At 54.7% G+C, this 17,679-nt stretch overlaps 2 protein-coding genes across 2 annotated transcripts; both read right to left on the bottom strand.

The window, feature by feature from the left end:
- Window positions 1-231: 231 nt before the first annotated feature.
- Window positions 232-11,136, bottom strand: SOAT2 (sterol O-acyltransferase 2). The gene is made up of 15 exons (XM_059682994.1): window positions 10,745-11,136; window positions 10,200-10,255; window positions 9,572-9,708; window positions 9,166-9,225; window positions 8,719-8,826; window positions 6,092-6,368; window positions 5,567-5,636; window positions 4,955-5,039; window positions 4,446-4,491; window positions 4,102-4,231; window positions 2,926-3,023; window positions 2,304-2,402; window positions 1,551-1,686; window positions 862-1,007; window positions 232-669 (listed from the first exon to the last, which is right to left on the bottom strand). Exons 1-15 carry the CDS (start codon window positions 10,857-10,859, stop codon window positions 619-621), a joined length of 1,614 nt encoding a protein of 537 aa, XP_059538977.1. The 5' UTR covers window positions 10,860-11,136; the 3' UTR covers window positions 232-618.
- Window positions 11,137-12,077: 941 nt separating this feature from the next.
- Window positions 12,078-17,140, bottom strand: IGFBP6 (insulin like growth factor binding protein 6). Its single transcript, XM_059682995.1, has 4 exons — window positions 16,655-17,140; window positions 13,272-13,411; window positions 12,972-13,091; window positions 12,078-12,401 (listed from the first exon to the last, which is right to left on the bottom strand). The coding sequence occupies exons 1-4, from the start codon at window positions 16,980-16,982 to the stop codon at window positions 12,279-12,281; spliced, it is 711 nt and encodes a 236-aa protein (XP_059538978.1). The 5' UTR covers window positions 16,983-17,140; the 3' UTR covers window positions 12,078-12,278.
- Window positions 17,141-17,679: the final 539 nt, after the last annotated feature.

The raw sequence follows: 17,679 nt of genomic DNA, 5'->3' as shown, positions 1-17,679 counted from the left end.
CGGAGGGTTAAAGGGGTGTGGAAACGAGAGCTGAAGAGGGAGTCAAGGTGGAAGAGGCCGTGAGGCCAGGTTTTGGGGAGAGGGGAGTGGCATAGAGAAGGTAAGGCAGGCTGTCACCGAAGACCTTCAGCCCCTCCTGCCACAAAGTCCTGTCTGCAGACACGATTCTTCAATAATGCCTATCAGAAGGGGGCCTTCAGCAAATGATGAATGAATGAATAAACGAATGAATAAAAAGAAACGTAGAATTTATTATTGTATTGGAAGTACAAAACCAGAATCAAACCCTTCTCAGACCTCGGTGGTCCCAGGTCTCTGTACGTCACCCCACATTCACCAAATATGTGAGTCTCCTCAAATCTGGACAGCCATGGGATGGGGGGGGTGGCTGTGCCCAGTCTATGGGGATGGGGGCTCCAGAGCCACCACCATCCTGGGTCTATGTTCAGCTGTTTACAGGCCCACAGATCTGAGTCTCCAGAATTCCCGGGTGGGGTCATGCCTGCAAGGCCCCCTTGCCTCAGAGCTAGGTCTTGGAGTGCAGAGAGATGAGCCCTGGTCCCAGGCTGTGCAGGCAGAGAAGAACTTGCTGGTGTCATCAGGACAGTGAGGGTGCCTCTAGATATGGCAGGACCAGGATCGAGGTGTCACCAGCCCCCAGAAAGTTGTCTGTGCCAGAGAAAGGTGAGTTGTCAATGAGGTCCCTCCTCCCAGTGCACCCAAGACATGGGAGCCCATCACCCCCAAATCAGGCCTTGGCCCCTGATCATACCTGTTGAATTGGGCAAACATAGGGGGTTAACTATTGGGAAGGAGAGGCATGTACACCTGAACGGGGAGTTAGGTATCATGGTTCCTTACCTGGGCCAGGGGGCAGTGCCGCCGTGCATACCACTCCTGGCAGTACAGGCTGACCTGGATGCCCTGGCCCAGAAAGAGCATGGTCCACATCAGCACGTTCCATGCTGGGCCCGTGTGTCGGTCATGCATCATGAAGTTCATCGGTCCTGAGGCAGGAGAAAAGATTGTCACGCCAGCTCCAGATACCCGTGCCTTGTGTCCCTGGCTGCTCTCCCACCCCAGGGCACCGGGGAGAGATGGAACGGGAAGACTCCATTGGGAAAGATCTTGAACTCAGCTCCAGAAACCCATGGAGGTCTCAAGTGGCTCATGTAAAACCAGGATTCCTCAGTTTACCCTTCAATATCCTGGCTCTCATACTGAACCTCCTAACCTCCACCAGTTTTCTCTCCTTTGTCTCCCTCTATGTGTGTCCTGCTCAGATGCTTCTCTCCAGTCAGAAATCTTCTTCCACATTCCCCAGGACACCCCCTTGTTGCCATCAGATGCTGCCTTCATCCCTGCTCCCAAGTCTCTTCTCACTCCAACTCTCACACACAACTCTCATGCCTTCTCCCATGAGGTATGCATATCCCCTTCTGTCCTGGGTGTGTGGCCTTCCCCATCAGTCTGGACTCTCCAGGGTCCGGAGCACAAGCCTCCTCCCTCTGGATGAATTCCCCTCCAGTGGCACACAGAAGCAAGCTCACCTCCAATGACGAGGAAGAGTATCATCATGACAGGGTAGAAGAAGCCCAAGACAAAGCAGAAGATATACTCATGGACGACTGAAGAGACCAGGAACACGCCCAGCATGGCTGCCCGTCGGGCCTGGCCACCAAGGAGCTGGCAGGGATAGGGGGAGGAATGTGGAGTGATTCTCCTTAGGATCCCTCCACAAAAAGCATCCCCCCCTCCCCTGCCCCGTTTAAGAAAGCCAGGAGGGTATGTGGTGCAATGGAAAGAATATGGGATTTGGGGTCAGAAGGGCTGCCATGTCTTATTTAAGGATATTTTATTAACCCATTTGGGCCTTAGATGCAATTTTTAAAAGGGGATGATATAATAATACTTCTCAGGGTTGTTGTGCAGATTAAATGTATGTAACAACTCTTGGTAACTGAAAATTGATATATGCATGCTCCTTAGGAGGGCAGAAAGGCTCTGTGGAGGGGGTGGAATTAAGGAGGAAGGAAGGAAGGAAGGAAGGAGGAAGGAAGGAAGGAAGGAGGAAGGAAGGAAGGAAGGAAGGAAGGAAGGAAGGAAGGAAGGAAGGAAGGAAGGAAGGAAGGAAGCTGAATCTCAATATGAAATTTCTGTCCATTGGATTGGGTAGAATGGGGGAATGGGGCAGGTGGAAGTCAAGGGACCCTTAGGTTGGATGGTGCAGCGGGAGGAAAAGAGAGGATGGTCTAGGGAGGCTCCATTAAGTGTGGGGGCTGCAGGGTCTGCAGAGCCCGTACCCACAGCCCATCTTGATACACATAGCTGTACAGCCAGTCGTGGACCACCACGTTCCAAGTGCGGTAGTAGTTGGAGAAGGATGTGGAGTTCCACCAGTCCTGGGGAAGGGAAGGGGAAAGGGAGGGGGAGGGGGAAGGGGAAGGGGGAGGGGAAGGGGAAGGGGAAGGGGGAGGGGGAGGGGAAGGGGGAGGAAAAGGGGAAGGGGAGGGGGAAGGGGTCAGAGTGGGAGAAGGAGGTAAGCATCAGGGTCCTGCTTCTTCCCAGGCCCCAGCTTCTCAGCTTCTCACTCCTCCCCTGTCCCCTATCCCAATGTCCTTCCACAAGAGCTGACCCCAGGCAAAACAGAGACAGCAGCACTCTCCCAGCTCCCTCTTCAGGACCTGGGGCCCTGCCTTCCCTGGTACTCTCCCTGTTTCTGGAACTCCCCTCCATCCACACAAAAGCAGTTAGCCCTGGCTAGTTGGGAGGTGGAAAGTTGGCATTTAACCACACCCAGAGGGCACATTTCTCACTGTGGGAGACTGCAGGCGAGGTGACACCCAACATTGCCACCATCCTCCCCAGATCTCTCCCTATCTCTCCCTGCCTCTAGCTCCCAAGGGGTCCAGGTCCAGGTCATACCCGGTAGAACATCCTGTCTCCAAATCGTAGCATCTCTGCGAAGGCGTTGAGCCAGCAGTGGAGGAAGGCAAAGAAGATGAGCAGCAGCATGAAGATGCCTGGTGAGTGGGGACAAGGGGCTGCAGGTTAGACTGGCCCACGTGGAACCCCCAGGAAGCTCTGCGGAGCCCTTGCACAGCAGCTAGGGTTTCAATCCTACCCATCATTTATTAGTCATTTACTAATTCATGCATTTATTAATTCATCCATTTGTTTATCCATATCAGAGATTGATGTCAGAGATTGGGGATATGAGATAATTCTTAAAACCCCTGGCCATTGAGAGTGATGGGGGGGAGGGGAGACGAGAGAGAGAGAGAGAGAGAGAGAGAGAGAGAGAGAGAGAGAGAGAAGAAGAAGAAGAAGAAGAAGAAGAAGAAGAAGAAGAAGAAGAAGAAGAAGAAGAAGAAGAGGAAGAAGAAGAAGAAGAAGAACGAGGAGGAGGAGGAGGAGGAGAGAGACAGAGACAGAGAGACATGTTCAACCACACATCGAGGTCAGATGTATCGGGAGTTAAGCATGGTGGCCATCGATGTGCTTGGGCGTGCAAAGCACAGGGAAAGTCATGGTAATTGATGCTTAAAAAAGGGAAGGCTTCCTCCAGAGGGCCTCTCACATGGGCCTCCAAGAAGGAACTGGATTTCATAACTGGAAAGTAGTGAAAGGGCATGCCAAGCTGAGGGACTAGTAGAAGCAAAGGCTTGGAGTCATGAAAGTAAATGGCTGGGGTTATGGTGGAATACGACGCATAGGACGGGCCTTGAATGCCGGGCCAAGGTTCAACTCTTATCTGGAGAAGCCAACAATGAGCTGTCACTGGAGCTTTTGAAGCAGGATCAGAAATGACTACTCTGTAGGACGGAAGTTCATCTGGGCAGCAGTGAACTCAGGGGCAGATGGGAGAGGAAAGATTCAGGTGGGAGGGACACAGGTTGGGAGGCTGATGTGGAAAGGGGAGTAGATGCTCATCTGAACTGAGACCCTGACAATGAATAGTGATAGGAGGGGACAGGAGTGCAGGGAGATTCAGAAGGAGGTGTTGAAACTGGCAGAAGGTAAAGAGCAAGGGGAGTGAGGAATTCCCGGCTAAGCTTTCCCAGGACACAGCCTTCTGCAGTCCTGCTTTAGTGGGCATACCTGGCAAGGTGGCATGCATGATGGAGAGCACCAGGGCACGGGTGCTGAAGGGCTCCCGGCTCATGTTGGCAAAGACAGGAACACAGAGGCGGCCCATGATGAAACAGGCATAGAGGAGGCAGCCCAGGGCCTGAAGTGGGAGTGGTAGGTACCTACATTTGAGGGGCGGGGCACTGGTAGCTGCCCCCTCACCCTAGAATTGGACTCTGGCCCAGCATCTTCCTTCTCTTCCCTCTGACCTCCTCCCCAGGCTTTCTCCACCCCCACCCCCACCCCCGCCACAGAAATATCCCCTCAGCTCCCATGAGTCACAGGTGGTCCACCCTTCTACCCCATCTTCTGACCTGGGCAAAGTTCTTGGCCACATAATTCCACCTGATGTTGGGTGTCCTGCAGCAGCAATGGGGATTATATGTTTCTTGTTCCCTGGTCAGACCGGGACCCAGGTTCTGGGGCCCTCTCTCCACAGCCCCTCAATTGCTCAGGGAGGTGGGGGACTAGAACAGCTTGCACCTTCCATAGCAGAGGTGGCAAATGGACTTTGAGCCTGCGTGTCAACCAAGGTGACCAACCATCTGGGGTTTGCTGTGGATCGAGGGACTTCCCAGGACCTAGGATTTTCAGTGCTAAAACAGGGACAATTCTGGGCAAACCAGGACAGTTGATCACCCTCGTGTCACCATGGGCTGGGCGAGGAGAGGGGGTAGTCTACCTGCCACTTCTTTCTCATCTCTGTGATGGGGCTGCTTCCTGAGGAAGTATCCAGGGGAGGCCAGGGACTTCAGGGAGAGGGGAGGAGGAGGGCAAGATCCCTGATGGGCCTAGGCATTTGGGAAAGGGTGCAGGGTCTTACCTGGGGTAAGTCTCCCTGTAGATAAGTGTGGGGCAGAAGAGGAAGTAGAGGTAGCTGGAGAAGCTGGGGGCCCGGACCCCCTCACCTGGGGAGGAGTGAGAAGGGTCCGTCAGTGAAGGGGAAAGGGAGAGAGGGCAGAGGTGTGGGAGGGTGGGACTAGGGTATGGAGAGCTGGCTAGGACAGAGGTGCAGGGGCTGGGTGAGGGGCTGGATATTGGGTTTAGGATGGGGTGGGGGAGGTGAAGCTGGGCAGGAGCTGAACCCCTCTTTTACTTCCATTCCAGGCACCCTATTTTCTGGGGCAGGACCTGCTCTGGCTGAAGCTTTATTTGGCACCAAGAAGTTCCACTATCCATTCTCCCTCTCTCTCAGGCTGGGCCTGGAAATGGGAAAGCACCAGGAGTTCTGGGCAACAGAGGTGCCATCTCTCAGAGTGGGACCTGAGAATGCGGAATGGCTCAGGCCCACAGAGCCCAGCTGGAGGTCAGAGCTGTGCCCAGTGGGCAAGGTGGGCTTAGGAAGTCAGAGCTTCTATGAGGGTCCTGCCGCTGCGGGCTTTATCCAATCAGCCCAGAGGACAGAGCTCACGACAGCGCCCGCTGAAGGCCTCACCTCCTCTGGCACGAAGGATACCAGGCACAGCCTCTCTCAGGAAGGAGTAGCTCTTCATCAGGAGTCTGACCTGAGATGGAGTGGAAGGGAGGTTACATTGGGGCGTGGCTTTAAGCATATCACAATCTCTGTGAGAGAGAGAGAGAGAGAGAGAGAGAGAGAGAGAGAGAGAGAGAGAGAGAGAGAGAGAGGCACTTCGTAAAATCTGTGTGTTCGGAGCACATACTTTATCCTTTTGTCGGATTACCTTATTGCTGGGATGACTCGAGGGTAAGGAAGGGGGCACGGAAAAGGCAAGGACAGAGCTTTCGTTGACCAACCCCAGTGACTCCATGAGGAGCTGGACTATATTTGCTTAGTCTGTCTGGTCCATTTCTTTGGAGCCTGCTGGGCCGCTCAAATCCCTCGCGACAAACTCCGCCCCTAGTAACTAGCTCCACCCCATGCGAAGAGCAGTGCCTTCCCTCACCCGGCCTCCACCGCCCCTTGGGGCGCCCCGCCTCCCCTCCCTCCCCGCCTCAACACCTGCTCAAAGACCAGGACGCAGCTGGAGGCTGGCGGGAGCTGATGCTTCACAGCCACGTGGACCGGGAGTATGCCCAGCACTGCGGCGTGAGCGGCCAGCAGCACGCAGCCCAGGCCCGCCCCCAGCGTCCAGGCGCCGCTAGCCTGGGGCCTCGCCCACAGCCGGAGGGCCTGGTAGGGCGCCAGCAGAGTGGACAGGAACATGGGGGCCCATGTCATCAGAGCCAAGGGCAGCTGTCCGAAGCTGAAGATCAATAAGTCGAACTCCAACATCAGCCTTGGGGTGGGGAAGGAGAGACAAATGAGACAAATGTGTAGCCCATTCTTTCCCCTCCCTCTGCAGCCAGAGCTCTTGGAAGATAAACTGAGGTATCTTGCAAAGCTTGTGAGCTCCTCATCTCTGAAAGTGTTCCAGGTGGCACCTCTGCTGCCTAGGACTTCTAGTGCAGGGCGTTGCCTGAGGAGACAGTTGGGAAGTGAGTTTGCTTCCAAACTGCTGTTGGAGCTGCTGTGGGTATTACGGTGTTGCAGAAGAGCTCGTGTTTTGCATGCTAACTAGGACAGGAGGTATTTAGTGTTTAACTTTGCTCCGTTCTTTGGAGGGCAGGTTGTTGAGTGTTTTGTTTGCTTAGATTGAGTATACAGTTTTAACGATGAAAAACTGAAACAACCTACGTGTCCATTAGGAAAGGACTAAATGAACAAAGCCAGGCATCTTCAGACTCTGTAGTCATTAAACACAATGGATTGACATGGAAAGAGGTCTAAACCAGGTTGCTAAGGAGTGAAAGCAAAACAATAGATATAGTGTCTTATTTATGTAAACCCTTACGAAGTACATCTCTTTGGTGCTTATACACATACTAGAGGCCCGGTACTTGAACATTCGTACACTGGGTGGGGGGTGTCCCTCAGCCCGGCCTGCACCCTCTCACAATCCAGGACCCCTCGGGTAGGGTCCCTAGGCCTGGCCTGAGACCAGGGCCTATTGGAGCTTTCCTTCCCGGGCTGTAGGCAGCTGGCCCCACCTCTACCGCTGCCACTGCTTGCCATCTGTGCAGCACTGCCTCCCTCCCCGCCCCCGCCACCAGTGGCCTCCCTCTGCAGGCGACAGGCGTGGGGTGCGATGGCTTGGCTGGCCTGGGCCTCCTTCTGCGGGGCAACCACTGGCCGGCTGCACACCTGCCACAGAGTTGCTGCCACCACCACTGGTGGCCTGGGCCTCCCTCTTTCTTTGCTGGGGGGCGGGACCAGCCCTGTGAGGGGCCATCTGCCTACCTGATAGCCCCTAACCCCTCGCCTGCCTACCTGATCACCCCTAACCACTTGCCTGCCTACCTGATCACCCCTAACCTCTGGTCTGCCTACCTGATCACCCCTAACCACTCTGCCTGCCTGCCTGATCACCCCTAACCACTTGCCTGCCTACCTGATCACCCCTAACAACTCTGCCTGCCTGCCTGATCACCCCTAACCACTTGCCTGCCTACCTGATCACCCCTAACCGCTGGTCTGCCTACCTGATCACCCCTAACCACTTGCCTGCCTACCTGATCACCCCTAACCGCTGGTCTGCCTACCTGATTGCCCCTAACCATTTCCCTGCCTACCTGATCACCCCTAACCACTTGCCTGCCTACCTGATCACCCCTAACCGCTGGTCTGCCTACCTGATCACCCCTAACCACTCTGCCTGCCTTCCTGATCACCCCTAACCGCTTGTTTGGTGTTGGGGAGCCCCGGGAGGGGCTGTGGTGGTTCTGGTCTCGGGTTGTCCCGGTCATTACGCTTATGGTGGCTGGCCTTTTATTATATAGGATGGGTGGAAACCACTCTGGAGGGAAACTCTCAAAACTGTTGAAAATGTTACTTCTGGGAAGCAGTCTGGGATTGAGGGGGGTTGTCAAGAAGGACTGTAACTTTACAAGTATTTGAATTTTTTACTGAGATTTGATCCTTAAAATATTCATAATTAGCAACAATTTACCAAAAGGAAGTGCTGTTGCTGAACTTGCAGACCCTTGGTCCTCTTCCTTTTACTGCTTCCTAAGCCCTACTTAGTGGGGAGAGGCGGGGAGAGCCTGCAAATACAGACCCCAGGGGTGTACAGTCTTCTGAAGCTCATCCCCTAGAGTGTGTGTGAGGGTGGTCTCTGGGGGAAACAACCCACCAAGGCACTTGTGTGGCTGTCTGTCTTCCCCACAAGGTTGGGAGTGCCTCATAGACAGGGATGGGGTCTGCCCCCAGGGCCGGTCCTTGGAAGATGCTCACAGGAGGTTACTTGAACTGAACAGCACTGACTTGGAAAGGAGAGGGGAGGGGAAGTGTGTATGTGTGCACACACATATGTATATCTGCCTCCAGACAAGGCTCCTATTGAGAAGTATATGAGGGGCTGTCCCCAGAATGGCTGATCCTGGGGGGACAGACTGAGGGCCATCCAAGGCTGTGAAAGGAAGAAGCTAAGAGTGTGTTTTAGGTGGGAATATTGTTGGAAGCAACAACGATGTGTGTGCAATCATCAAAGGGGAACCTGTGCCCTCTCTGGCCAATAGTTGGTGGAACCCCGGGGACCCAAGGGGTCTGATCTGATCTGCGTGCCTGTCCCAGGCAAGAGAGGGGCCTACCTGCCCTCGTCAATGAAGTCGATGGCCAGGGTGCTGATAATGAAGACACACAGGCCGGCGATGAACATGTGGTAGATGGTCCGGAAGTGCTGCACCTCCATCAGTTCACTGGAGGGAGAGGGCCCTGGATGTCAGTGCGGAAGGGTCCTCAAGGTCATGTGGACTGGCTCAGGCACCGTACACATGTGAGGATGGAGCCTACTGATTGGAAAGTCTGAGGGCTGGGGTGTGACTGGGACATCTGCCCAAAGCCCTTTCTTGCCCAGACACCACGTATCCTGGTGGCCTTTCTTCCACACTTCCACACAGGACAAGTGGGGGAACTGAACCTTAAAACCCTTTCCAGGTCCTCTCCCAAACCATCTAGAGCCTGAGGATGAGAACTGAGATGGACCCCTAACCAAAGCACTTCCTTTTCCTCCCACCCTGTCCTCTCCCTTAACTTACTCAAGCAGGGACTTGCGGTTGATAAAAACTTTCCGTTTCTTCAGGGGTGGCTCCTGGGTTCTGAATTGAGAGAGTTGTTCTGGGTCAGGAGCCAAAGGAAGAAGGCAGTGGGCAGAGGGCCTTGCAGAAGATCAATACTTGGGAGCCGAGAGTAGTAGTAGCAGAAGGTCAAGGCTAGGGCCAGAGGGCAGGATCAGGCAGAAGGTCAGGGCCAGGGCAGAGCATGGCTGCAGGTGGAGGTCAGAGCCAGGAAGGCAGAGGCAATAAAAGGAGAAGGGGGAAAGTGGAAGTGAGGGTCACGCCAGCGCTGGCAAAGGGCGCATGAGGTGATGTTTATGGCTTACAATCTTACAGTGGTGGAGCCTGCTCCAGCCATTCATCAGCCCCTGGCTCCTCAGACTCTTACTTGTTCGGGGAATCTGGAGAAATAGTGGGCAGAGGTCTGCCTTGTGGTGGGTAGGATTGTACGGCCTCTGACATGGCGCGATCCAGCAGCTCCAGCAGCTGTCTCTGCGCTTGCTCCAGCAGCTGCTCCTTCACAGCCTACGGGACAAAGCAGGGCCCACTGTCCCTCCAACCGGTTTGCCATCCTCTCATTCACTCAACATTTACTGAGCTCTCTATGTGCACAAGTGCTAGGGAGAGAAGACACGGTTCCTGCCCACAAATTCCCCAATAATTTCTCTCCCTTGGGCTTCCCAGGGCCGCAGTGATGATCAAGGAGAAACAGCAGTAGTGACATTTCCAGTTCCAACTGCCTTGTCATCTCTGACTTGACTCTCTTCTCCCTGACCCCAGCCTCCCCTCTCCTGACCTCTAGCCCCACTAACAGAAGACTGTTCATGGGCTGATTTTTGGCTCCTGCCCTGATGACCTGTGTTTCAAACCCCTTCATCTTAACCCTTAGCTCTTACCTGATCTGAGGGGTTAGAACCCAAGACCAAATTGTCTTTATCACCAAACTGGTCCTCTCCCCTACTGCCCTCCACTTTAAGACCTGCTCATCTTGACCTCTGACCTCTGAGGTCCCTCACCTCCATATGTTGAGTCCATTGCACCAAGTCAGGGCCTCCAAGCGCCTCAGGATTTCCTAAAAGGAGGGGTCAAAGGGCACACCCAAAGGGGAGGGGTTAGGGTTCTGCTGCCTGGGGTGAGCCCAGAGGCATCCTCTGCCAGGAAGTGCTTTCTGTGTGCTCAGCAGCCTCCCAGCCCCGCGACCAGAAGATATCTAGCATCATGGGTGCGGCAGTCAGAAGAGGAAGTTATTTTGTCAGGGGGTGAGGAGGCCATTGGTAAGCAGGGAGCCTGATGACTTTACTGGAAACAGGCTTCTCAGGGAACAGGAAGTCTCTCTGTTTACCCTCTGAGGTTGGAGAGTCAGAAAGATGAGGCAAGGCCACAGCTCTGAATGCCCCTTTTCTGTTTCCGTCTTCCAGCTGGGTGGTTAGGGGCAGAGGCCGGAGTCTGCCTTCCCAGGACAGCTGGAGGGGTTCCAGGTAGAAAGGAGGAGCCCCCTCTCGACAGGGTATCCCCACTTCCAACCCCACCTGAGCTTTCTCACTCCCAGAGGGTGGCTCACCTCCTCCGGAGGGTGGGTCCTCCTGCTCTCTTCTCGACCCCGCTCTCCTCCGAGAGCGCGCTGCCTTTGGCTCCATGATGTCAGCCTTGTCTGGGCAGCAGGTGGCCTCTGCCATGTTCCTTCCTTCCCTTCACTGCCTGCCAACCCGCTGAGCTCCCATCTCTCAGCTCAGCGACAGCTCCAAAGACGAAAGTCCTCTCAGGAGGGCGGCCTCCAGAGGACAGGGGATCTGATCCGGAGGGCAGAGCTTCTCAGCTCCAGGCTCGGTGGGCTGTCGCAGGGATGGACTGGATGCAACCCCGCAACAGCCCAACCACCCGCCAGATGCCCAGCTCTGAGCAAGTGTGCGCTCCCTCCCGCAGGAGGAGTGACTGTGCATGTGGTGGGAAGGGGGACTTTGCCTCTTTGAGGCTTATCACCTAGCATGGCTCACCTTCCAGCAGGCTGAAGGTCGGGGCGGAGTCAGAAACCTCTTCAGTTATCAGTACACTCAGCTCCCTTAGACCGTGAGATAAGGTGTGTGAAAGGACCTTGTCAACTTGAAAGCATTGTATGCCGGTGATTAATATTCTGATGGAGTTGACACCTGTGACAATTGTGGAGCTGTGGCCCCTCTAGGAAGCGCTAGGTGCCGTGTCCCTGAATGTCAGCTCTTCCCTACACTGGCTTGGGTTAGCAGGTAGGCAAAGTAGACACATATTTAGCACCTAAGGAATGCCAGGCATTGTCACATGCGGAAGAACTGGATATAAATCCTCCCTCCATCATTTCCTGGCTGTGTAATTTCAGGCTAGTGACCCAAATATTTTAAGCCACAGTTTCCTCCTCTGAAAAACAGGGGCAAAAGTCCCTTCCTCACAAAATTACTATAAGCACAAAAAGAGGGAATCCAGGTAAAAGCACATGGTCCAGGGCCCAGCCCGTGAGGGGAGCTCAATAAATAATAATGTCATCTCCTTTTTAGTAGGATGCAGCAGAAGGGTAGGTACTTTGAGAGTTTCTCTTTGTTAGGTTCCTGCTGGGGATTAACTATTAATTCTTCCTCTCCCCTGTGTCCAAAGATCACTTAGAAACAAGATCACAACCTCATACCAAGGCTGGGAGCTCAGTGTCTCCCCACCTCTGTCTCCGCCCCCGACTCCCTGGTGGGTAGCTGGGTGAGGCTTCAGGGCTTGAAGCCTCTGACAATGGCTCCCTCCTTCATTCCAAGAGCAGCGGGAAGGACCAAAGGTAGTCAGGCCACAGGAGAGGCGAATGGCTATTGGAGGGCTGTAAAGGGGGGGGGGGAGAAGGGCCAGGGGCTCCAGAAATGTGAGAGGTGGACACAGAGACATAGACCAGAGCCCCCCAAAACAGCTTTATTGACACCCCAAGCCAACACCAACTTTTCCATGTGTGATGTCTCAGGGATAAGGGGGGGAATGGGGCAGGGCCTGAAGGTGGAGTGTGGGACTGAGTTACTCATTACTCAACAAATGACCCAAGATGACAGCCCCAGGCTCCTGCCAGTGGCCCTGCAGGACCCCATCCAGCCTTAGCCACTGCTCCCTGCGGAGCAGGGGGAGCCGCCATTGCTGTCCGTGGATGCTGGCAGGGGCTGGCCCATCCGGTCCACGCACCAGCAGGGCCCTCGGCGCTGCCCCTGGGAGGAGCGGCACTGGGGAGAGAGGCATACAGATCGGAGGTGAGGCCAAGGCTCCAACAGGAGAGGTGGGCGGGGTCCTGTGGGTTGGGGACGGGCTGTGGACTCCTGAGCCTGAGTGTGCGGAAACAGCTAAGAGTTCTCAGGACCATGAGTCCTGCTGGGTTCCCTTCTTCCCTTGCTTCTCTTCTTCTCCACACACAAAATTGTGCCTGTTCTTCTAGGCCAGAACAGCAGTTCTCAAAGTGTGGCTCCCAAACCAACAGCATCAGCATCACTAGGGACGGAGTTAGAGATGCAAATTCTCAGGCTCTGCTGGTGGGGCTCAGCCACCTGTGCATTCACAGCCCTCTAGGTGACCCTGATGCGCTTCACACTTGTGTCCCTCTGAGTTAGGCATTCCTTGGGCAGTCTAACTCCTCTGCTATAGTGTGTGGTTGGTTATTCTGTTTGTGTGGGCTCTGAAGTTGGGAGATCCTTAAAGGCAGGGACAGTGTCTTATTTATGCAACCGTATAAGCCCCCCGCCCAGCCCTGGTAGGAGCCTTGTACTGATGGACCAAGGGGGAGAGAGGAGTGGCCTCACCTGCCGCTTCCGGTAGAAGCCCCGATGGTCACAATTAGGCACATAGAGAGTTTGAGACCCTCGGAAGATTTCGGTCTGGAGTTGCCGTAGCACTGAGTCCAGATGTTTGCGGCATGGGCCCTGGGAGAAGGGAGAACAAGCAGCTTAGAACCAGCTGAGCTTCACGGCACAGTCCCTGGGCCCCACCAGCCAGGCTCCCAGGGTTAACCTGGAGACTTCTCTGAGCCCCAGGAAGCAGTCCCACACGGACGTCCTCAGGGCTCCCCACCCCCTCCTGCTCCCTGCCAGCCCCGCACGCACCATCTCAGTGTCTTGGACACCCCCGGGATTGGGCCTGGCCGGAGTGGCAGAGGTCCCCAGGTTCCTTTGTTGGTCTCTGCGGTTCGGGTCCTGTTGGCGAGTGGTCCCCACTTGGGGTTTACTCGCCCTAGGATTCCCCCCTACGGCCAAAAGATGGGAGAAGAAAAGGCCAGAAATCAGCCAGATGTCAAAGGCCGGCGCCACGTGGGAAAGAGCCTTGCTCACCCCCTACTCACGGAAGTGGGGGACAGAGAGGGGCTTTTGGAGCGGCAGAGGTGAAGGGGGGTGAGAATCTGGCTCCACCCTTACCTTCTCCTGGCCTCAGCTTCTTTCCCTGGCAAATGGTACTATCACATTTCCTGACAAGGCTGAGAAGGGAGGAACACTTTGGAAAGGAAAAATCATGAACAAATACAATAGTTTCCCCTTATCTGTGGTTTCGCTTTCTGTGGGTTTAGTTGCCTGTAGTCATCCATAGTCTGAAAATATTAAATAAAAAATTACAGAAATAAATAATTCATAAGTTTTAAATTATAAATAGTGTGATGAAATTTCTCGCCCTCTTGCTCCCTCCTGCCTGGGATGTGAATCAGGCAATTGTCCAGTGTCTCTACGCTGTATATGCTCCCCATTCATTAGTCACTAATTAGCCATTTCTGTTATCAGACCGACAGTCATGGTATCTCAGTCCTTGTGTTCAAAACCCTTATTTTACTTATTAATGGCCCTAAAGTGCAAGAGTAGTGATGCTGGCAACTCAGATATGCCAAAGGAGCCAAAAAGTGCTGCCTTTAAGTGAAAAGATGAAAGTTCTCCACTTAATAAGGAAAGAATAAAAATCGTATGGTGGCCCAGCTGGGGGTGCTCAGTGGTTAAGTGTCAACCTATGAACTAGGAGGTCACGGTTAGATTCCAGGTCAGGGCACATGCCTGGGTTTCAGCTCAATCCCCAGTAGGGGACATGCAGGAGGCAGCTGATCAATGATTCTTTCTCATCATTGATGTTTCTCTTTCTCCTCCTCCCTTCCTCTCTGAAATCAATAAAAAAAAATTTTTTAAATCGTATACTGAGGTTGCTAAGATCTACAATAAAACAAATCTTCTTTCCATGAAATTGTGCAGAAGGAATAAGAAATCCATGCTAGCCCGGTCAGTGTGGCTCAGTTGGTTGAGTATCATCCCACGCACTAAGAAGTCATCGGTTTAATTCCTGTCAGGGCACATACCTGATTTGTGAGCTCAATCTCCAGTAGGGAGCGTGCAGGAGGCAGCCAATGAATGTTTCTCTCTCATCAATGTTTCTATCTCTCTCCCTTTCCTTTCCTTTCTCTCTCTCAAAAAAAAAAATGAAAACACATTAAAAAAACACACGAAGTCATGCTAGTTTTGCTGTCACACCTCAAACTGGAAAAGTTATGGCCACACTAAGTGCTTAGTTAAGAGGGAGAAGATATTAAATTTGTCAGTAAAAGACACGAACAGAAAACATGTTCCAACTGACGGCAATGTGTTGTGACAAATCACAGTGAGCCTATACGAAGACCTAAGCAAGGGATTCCCTGAAATGAGGGACATCAAGACATTTACTGCAAGTAAGAGATGGTTACACAGATTCAGGAATAAGTTTGGACTGAAAAAAAAAATAAAAATTATTGGAGAGGCTGCATCTGCTGGTGTAGCTCTGCTGCCACATTTCTGGCAGCGCCGAAGGCGTTGACTAGGGTTTGGTATTAACCTCGGTTTCATTGGAACGTCTTCTCCAGCGGATAAGGGGGACTACTGTATATTGGGAGGCCTTGGGCTTGGGGTGAAAGGCCTGGCTGTTCCACCAGAGGCCAGCAGGGGGTGCACTAAACCAGGGAGATGGGGCAGAAAAGCAATGGGAGAGGTCAGCAGCAACCAAGTGGAATGTGTGTCCCTGCTGTGACCCTGCTGTGGCTCAGCCCAGCGCTTCCAAGCCTGCGATGTGGTTACTTTTGGGACAGCAGAGGTCTCACCCTTCTGGTCCCCTGTGGCTCAGCCCAGCTCAACCCTAGTGGTCCCAGGAACATGTGAGATTCGTCAACCTAGACCGGCAGAGGGCAGGTGGCAAAAGTGCGGGAATGAGGGGCTTCCAACCTGCAGGTCGCTTCTGGCTCTGGGGAAGTTTCACATATGGTGTGTCTGGGGCGGGGGGTGGGGGGGTGGGGGGGTGGGGGGGTGGGGGGGGTGGGGGGGGTGGGGGGGGGTGGGGGGTGAGCTCAGGATGGAACAAGATGAAGAAATAAGTCAGGGCATCAGGATGAAGGAAAGGCAGGAAGGGGAGCATGAATTTCTTGGAATCCACCCAGCTGTAAAATGATTATGACCCCTGAAAAGACTATCTCTCCGTGCCCAAAGCAAGCTCTGCTTAAGTGCCCAGCCCCTAAGCATAGATAGAGCCCTCATCTGCTTACTACTTACAACTGGAGTCACTTCATCTGCAGTCCCAAATCTGATACTCCTTCCTCCACACTCCTCGGCCCTTGCCCCTCATTTCTTCCATTTTAACACCCTATCACGACTTCGCTCCTACTGCCTCCTCTGACCCGCCCGTTTCAGGAGGACCTCTAGCAGCCTGGACGCATGCACCTGGGATTGGAACCAGCTCCACGTTAATTTTCCAGCCCTTCCCATGGAAGAAACCAGGAACTCGGGTGCCCCTGGGGTGGGGACGTTTGTATTTCCTGCCCTCCCCATTTCCCTGCTGCCCCCCCCCCCATCTTTCAGGCTCCGACTCATTTCTGTTGTGCCCGCCCCCTGACTCAGCCTTCTGTTCCCCACTCTGGAGTAGAGTGGAGTGGCAGCTTTAAGCCATAACCCTGCTTTGATAGGTTCCTTCTTTCCCCACCTCGAGTCCCCACCGCCAGGACCCCAGCACCTACTCTCTGACCCCGTGACGGTCTGAAACAACTCTGGATGGAGGGCACCTTCTGTTCTTAGCCTCCTGTTCAGGTGCTTTGGACACCCCGATAGTGAAAGGAGAGGGGGGCTATTTCTCAGGGTGTGCAGGATTTGGGAGTCTGGTGTTCCAGTCCCTCTTTTTCCAAGTGGAAGCTGAGAACATCTGGGTCTCTTCTCCAACTTGGGGGTCTAGGACTGATGGAGCTGGGCCGCTATGGCCATAAACCCCTCAAGAGAAAGTGATAGAAGGGTCAGACACCTCCCTGGCCCTAGCTGCCCCCCGGCTTCCAGCTGCCTCCCGCACTTCCCCCTTCCCCCTCTAATGTGTCCCCCAGGATTGGGGTGGGGGGAGAAGCGTCAGGGGCAGGACCCAGAGGCTGGCAGGGCTGCCCGCGCCCACCTCCCCAGGATCCTGGCTGCGGAGAAGCGGGTCTCAATGGGCGGGGCGGGCGCTGACTCACCCGTGGGCGCGCGCGCGGGGCGGCAGCGGCCCCTGCCCAGCAGCAGCGCCCGCAGAGGAGCCTGGTCTTCCTCCGGCGGCTGACACTGCAGTCCTGGGGCGCAGTTAGGGGTGTAGACCCCGCACTGCTGCCCCTCCCTCCTGAGGCAGCCCCCAGCCTCCGCACATCCCTCTGCGGGCTGCCCCGCACCCTCCTCTGCCGCGCAGCCCCCTGGACAACCCGCCTGCGCCCCCTGCCCGCAGCCTGGGCACCGTGCCAAGGCGCCTCCCGGGCGGGCAGCGAGCAGCAGAGTTAGCAGCAGTGGCGGCAGCAGCCTGTGCGGGGTCATGGTCAGGGTTTTTGCCCCGTTCTCTCCTCCCAGAGCAGTCGTAGCGCAGCTGCTGCCTGCTGCCGCCCCTCGGCCTTAAATAGCCGAGCCCTTTAAGAGCCAGGTGAAGGGGGGTAAGCGGGGAGGAGGCAGAGGCATTCCCTAAACTGGGTGGGACTGGAGAGGCTCCCCCCACCCCACCTGGTCCTCCCCACTCTTCTTCCCGGCCCCCTTCCCAACTTCTGTTTACTCCCCAAACGACTCTGATTTTTCTTGCTTTGTAAGCGGGAATCTCGCCCAGAATTTGGAAGAGGGACTGTTGGCTGGAGGGCCTGGAGGACGGGGAGGGGTAAAAGGAGGAGAGGCCGGCTGTTGGGAAGAAGGGAAAACCTGAAATCCAGTTAGCGTGTGGGTGCTCGGGAAGCAGGGGACCAGAGACTCCGTGGTCTAAAAGTGGAGGGAGGAGGGATGGGCCTGGGGGTCATCAGAGGGATGGGGTGAATGGAAAGCGAAAGTGTAAGCACCCACATCTGGGAGACAACAGATGAAGGGCAAAGAGGCAGACAACGGTGGGAAGGGGCAAGGGAAACTCGCCCTGAAATGCACCTGCGGGGAAACTGTCAGGGGGCCAGCTGGGCTACGCGAGAAAGGGGTTTGGGGGGCAAGGGGGCGGTGGGGAGGCACTCCTTAAACAAACTGTCAGAAACCCTAATACTGT

Source organism: Myotis daubentonii, chromosome 2, assembly GCF_963259705.1.
Source record: "Myotis daubentonii chromosome 2, mMyoDau2.1, whole genome shotgun sequence".
Lineage (NCBI taxonomy): Eukaryota > Metazoa > Chordata > Mammalia > Chiroptera > Vespertilionidae > Myotis > Myotis daubentonii.
Note: the sequence above shows the minus strand (reverse complement) of the source record. Positions and strands in the feature narration are given on the sequence as shown.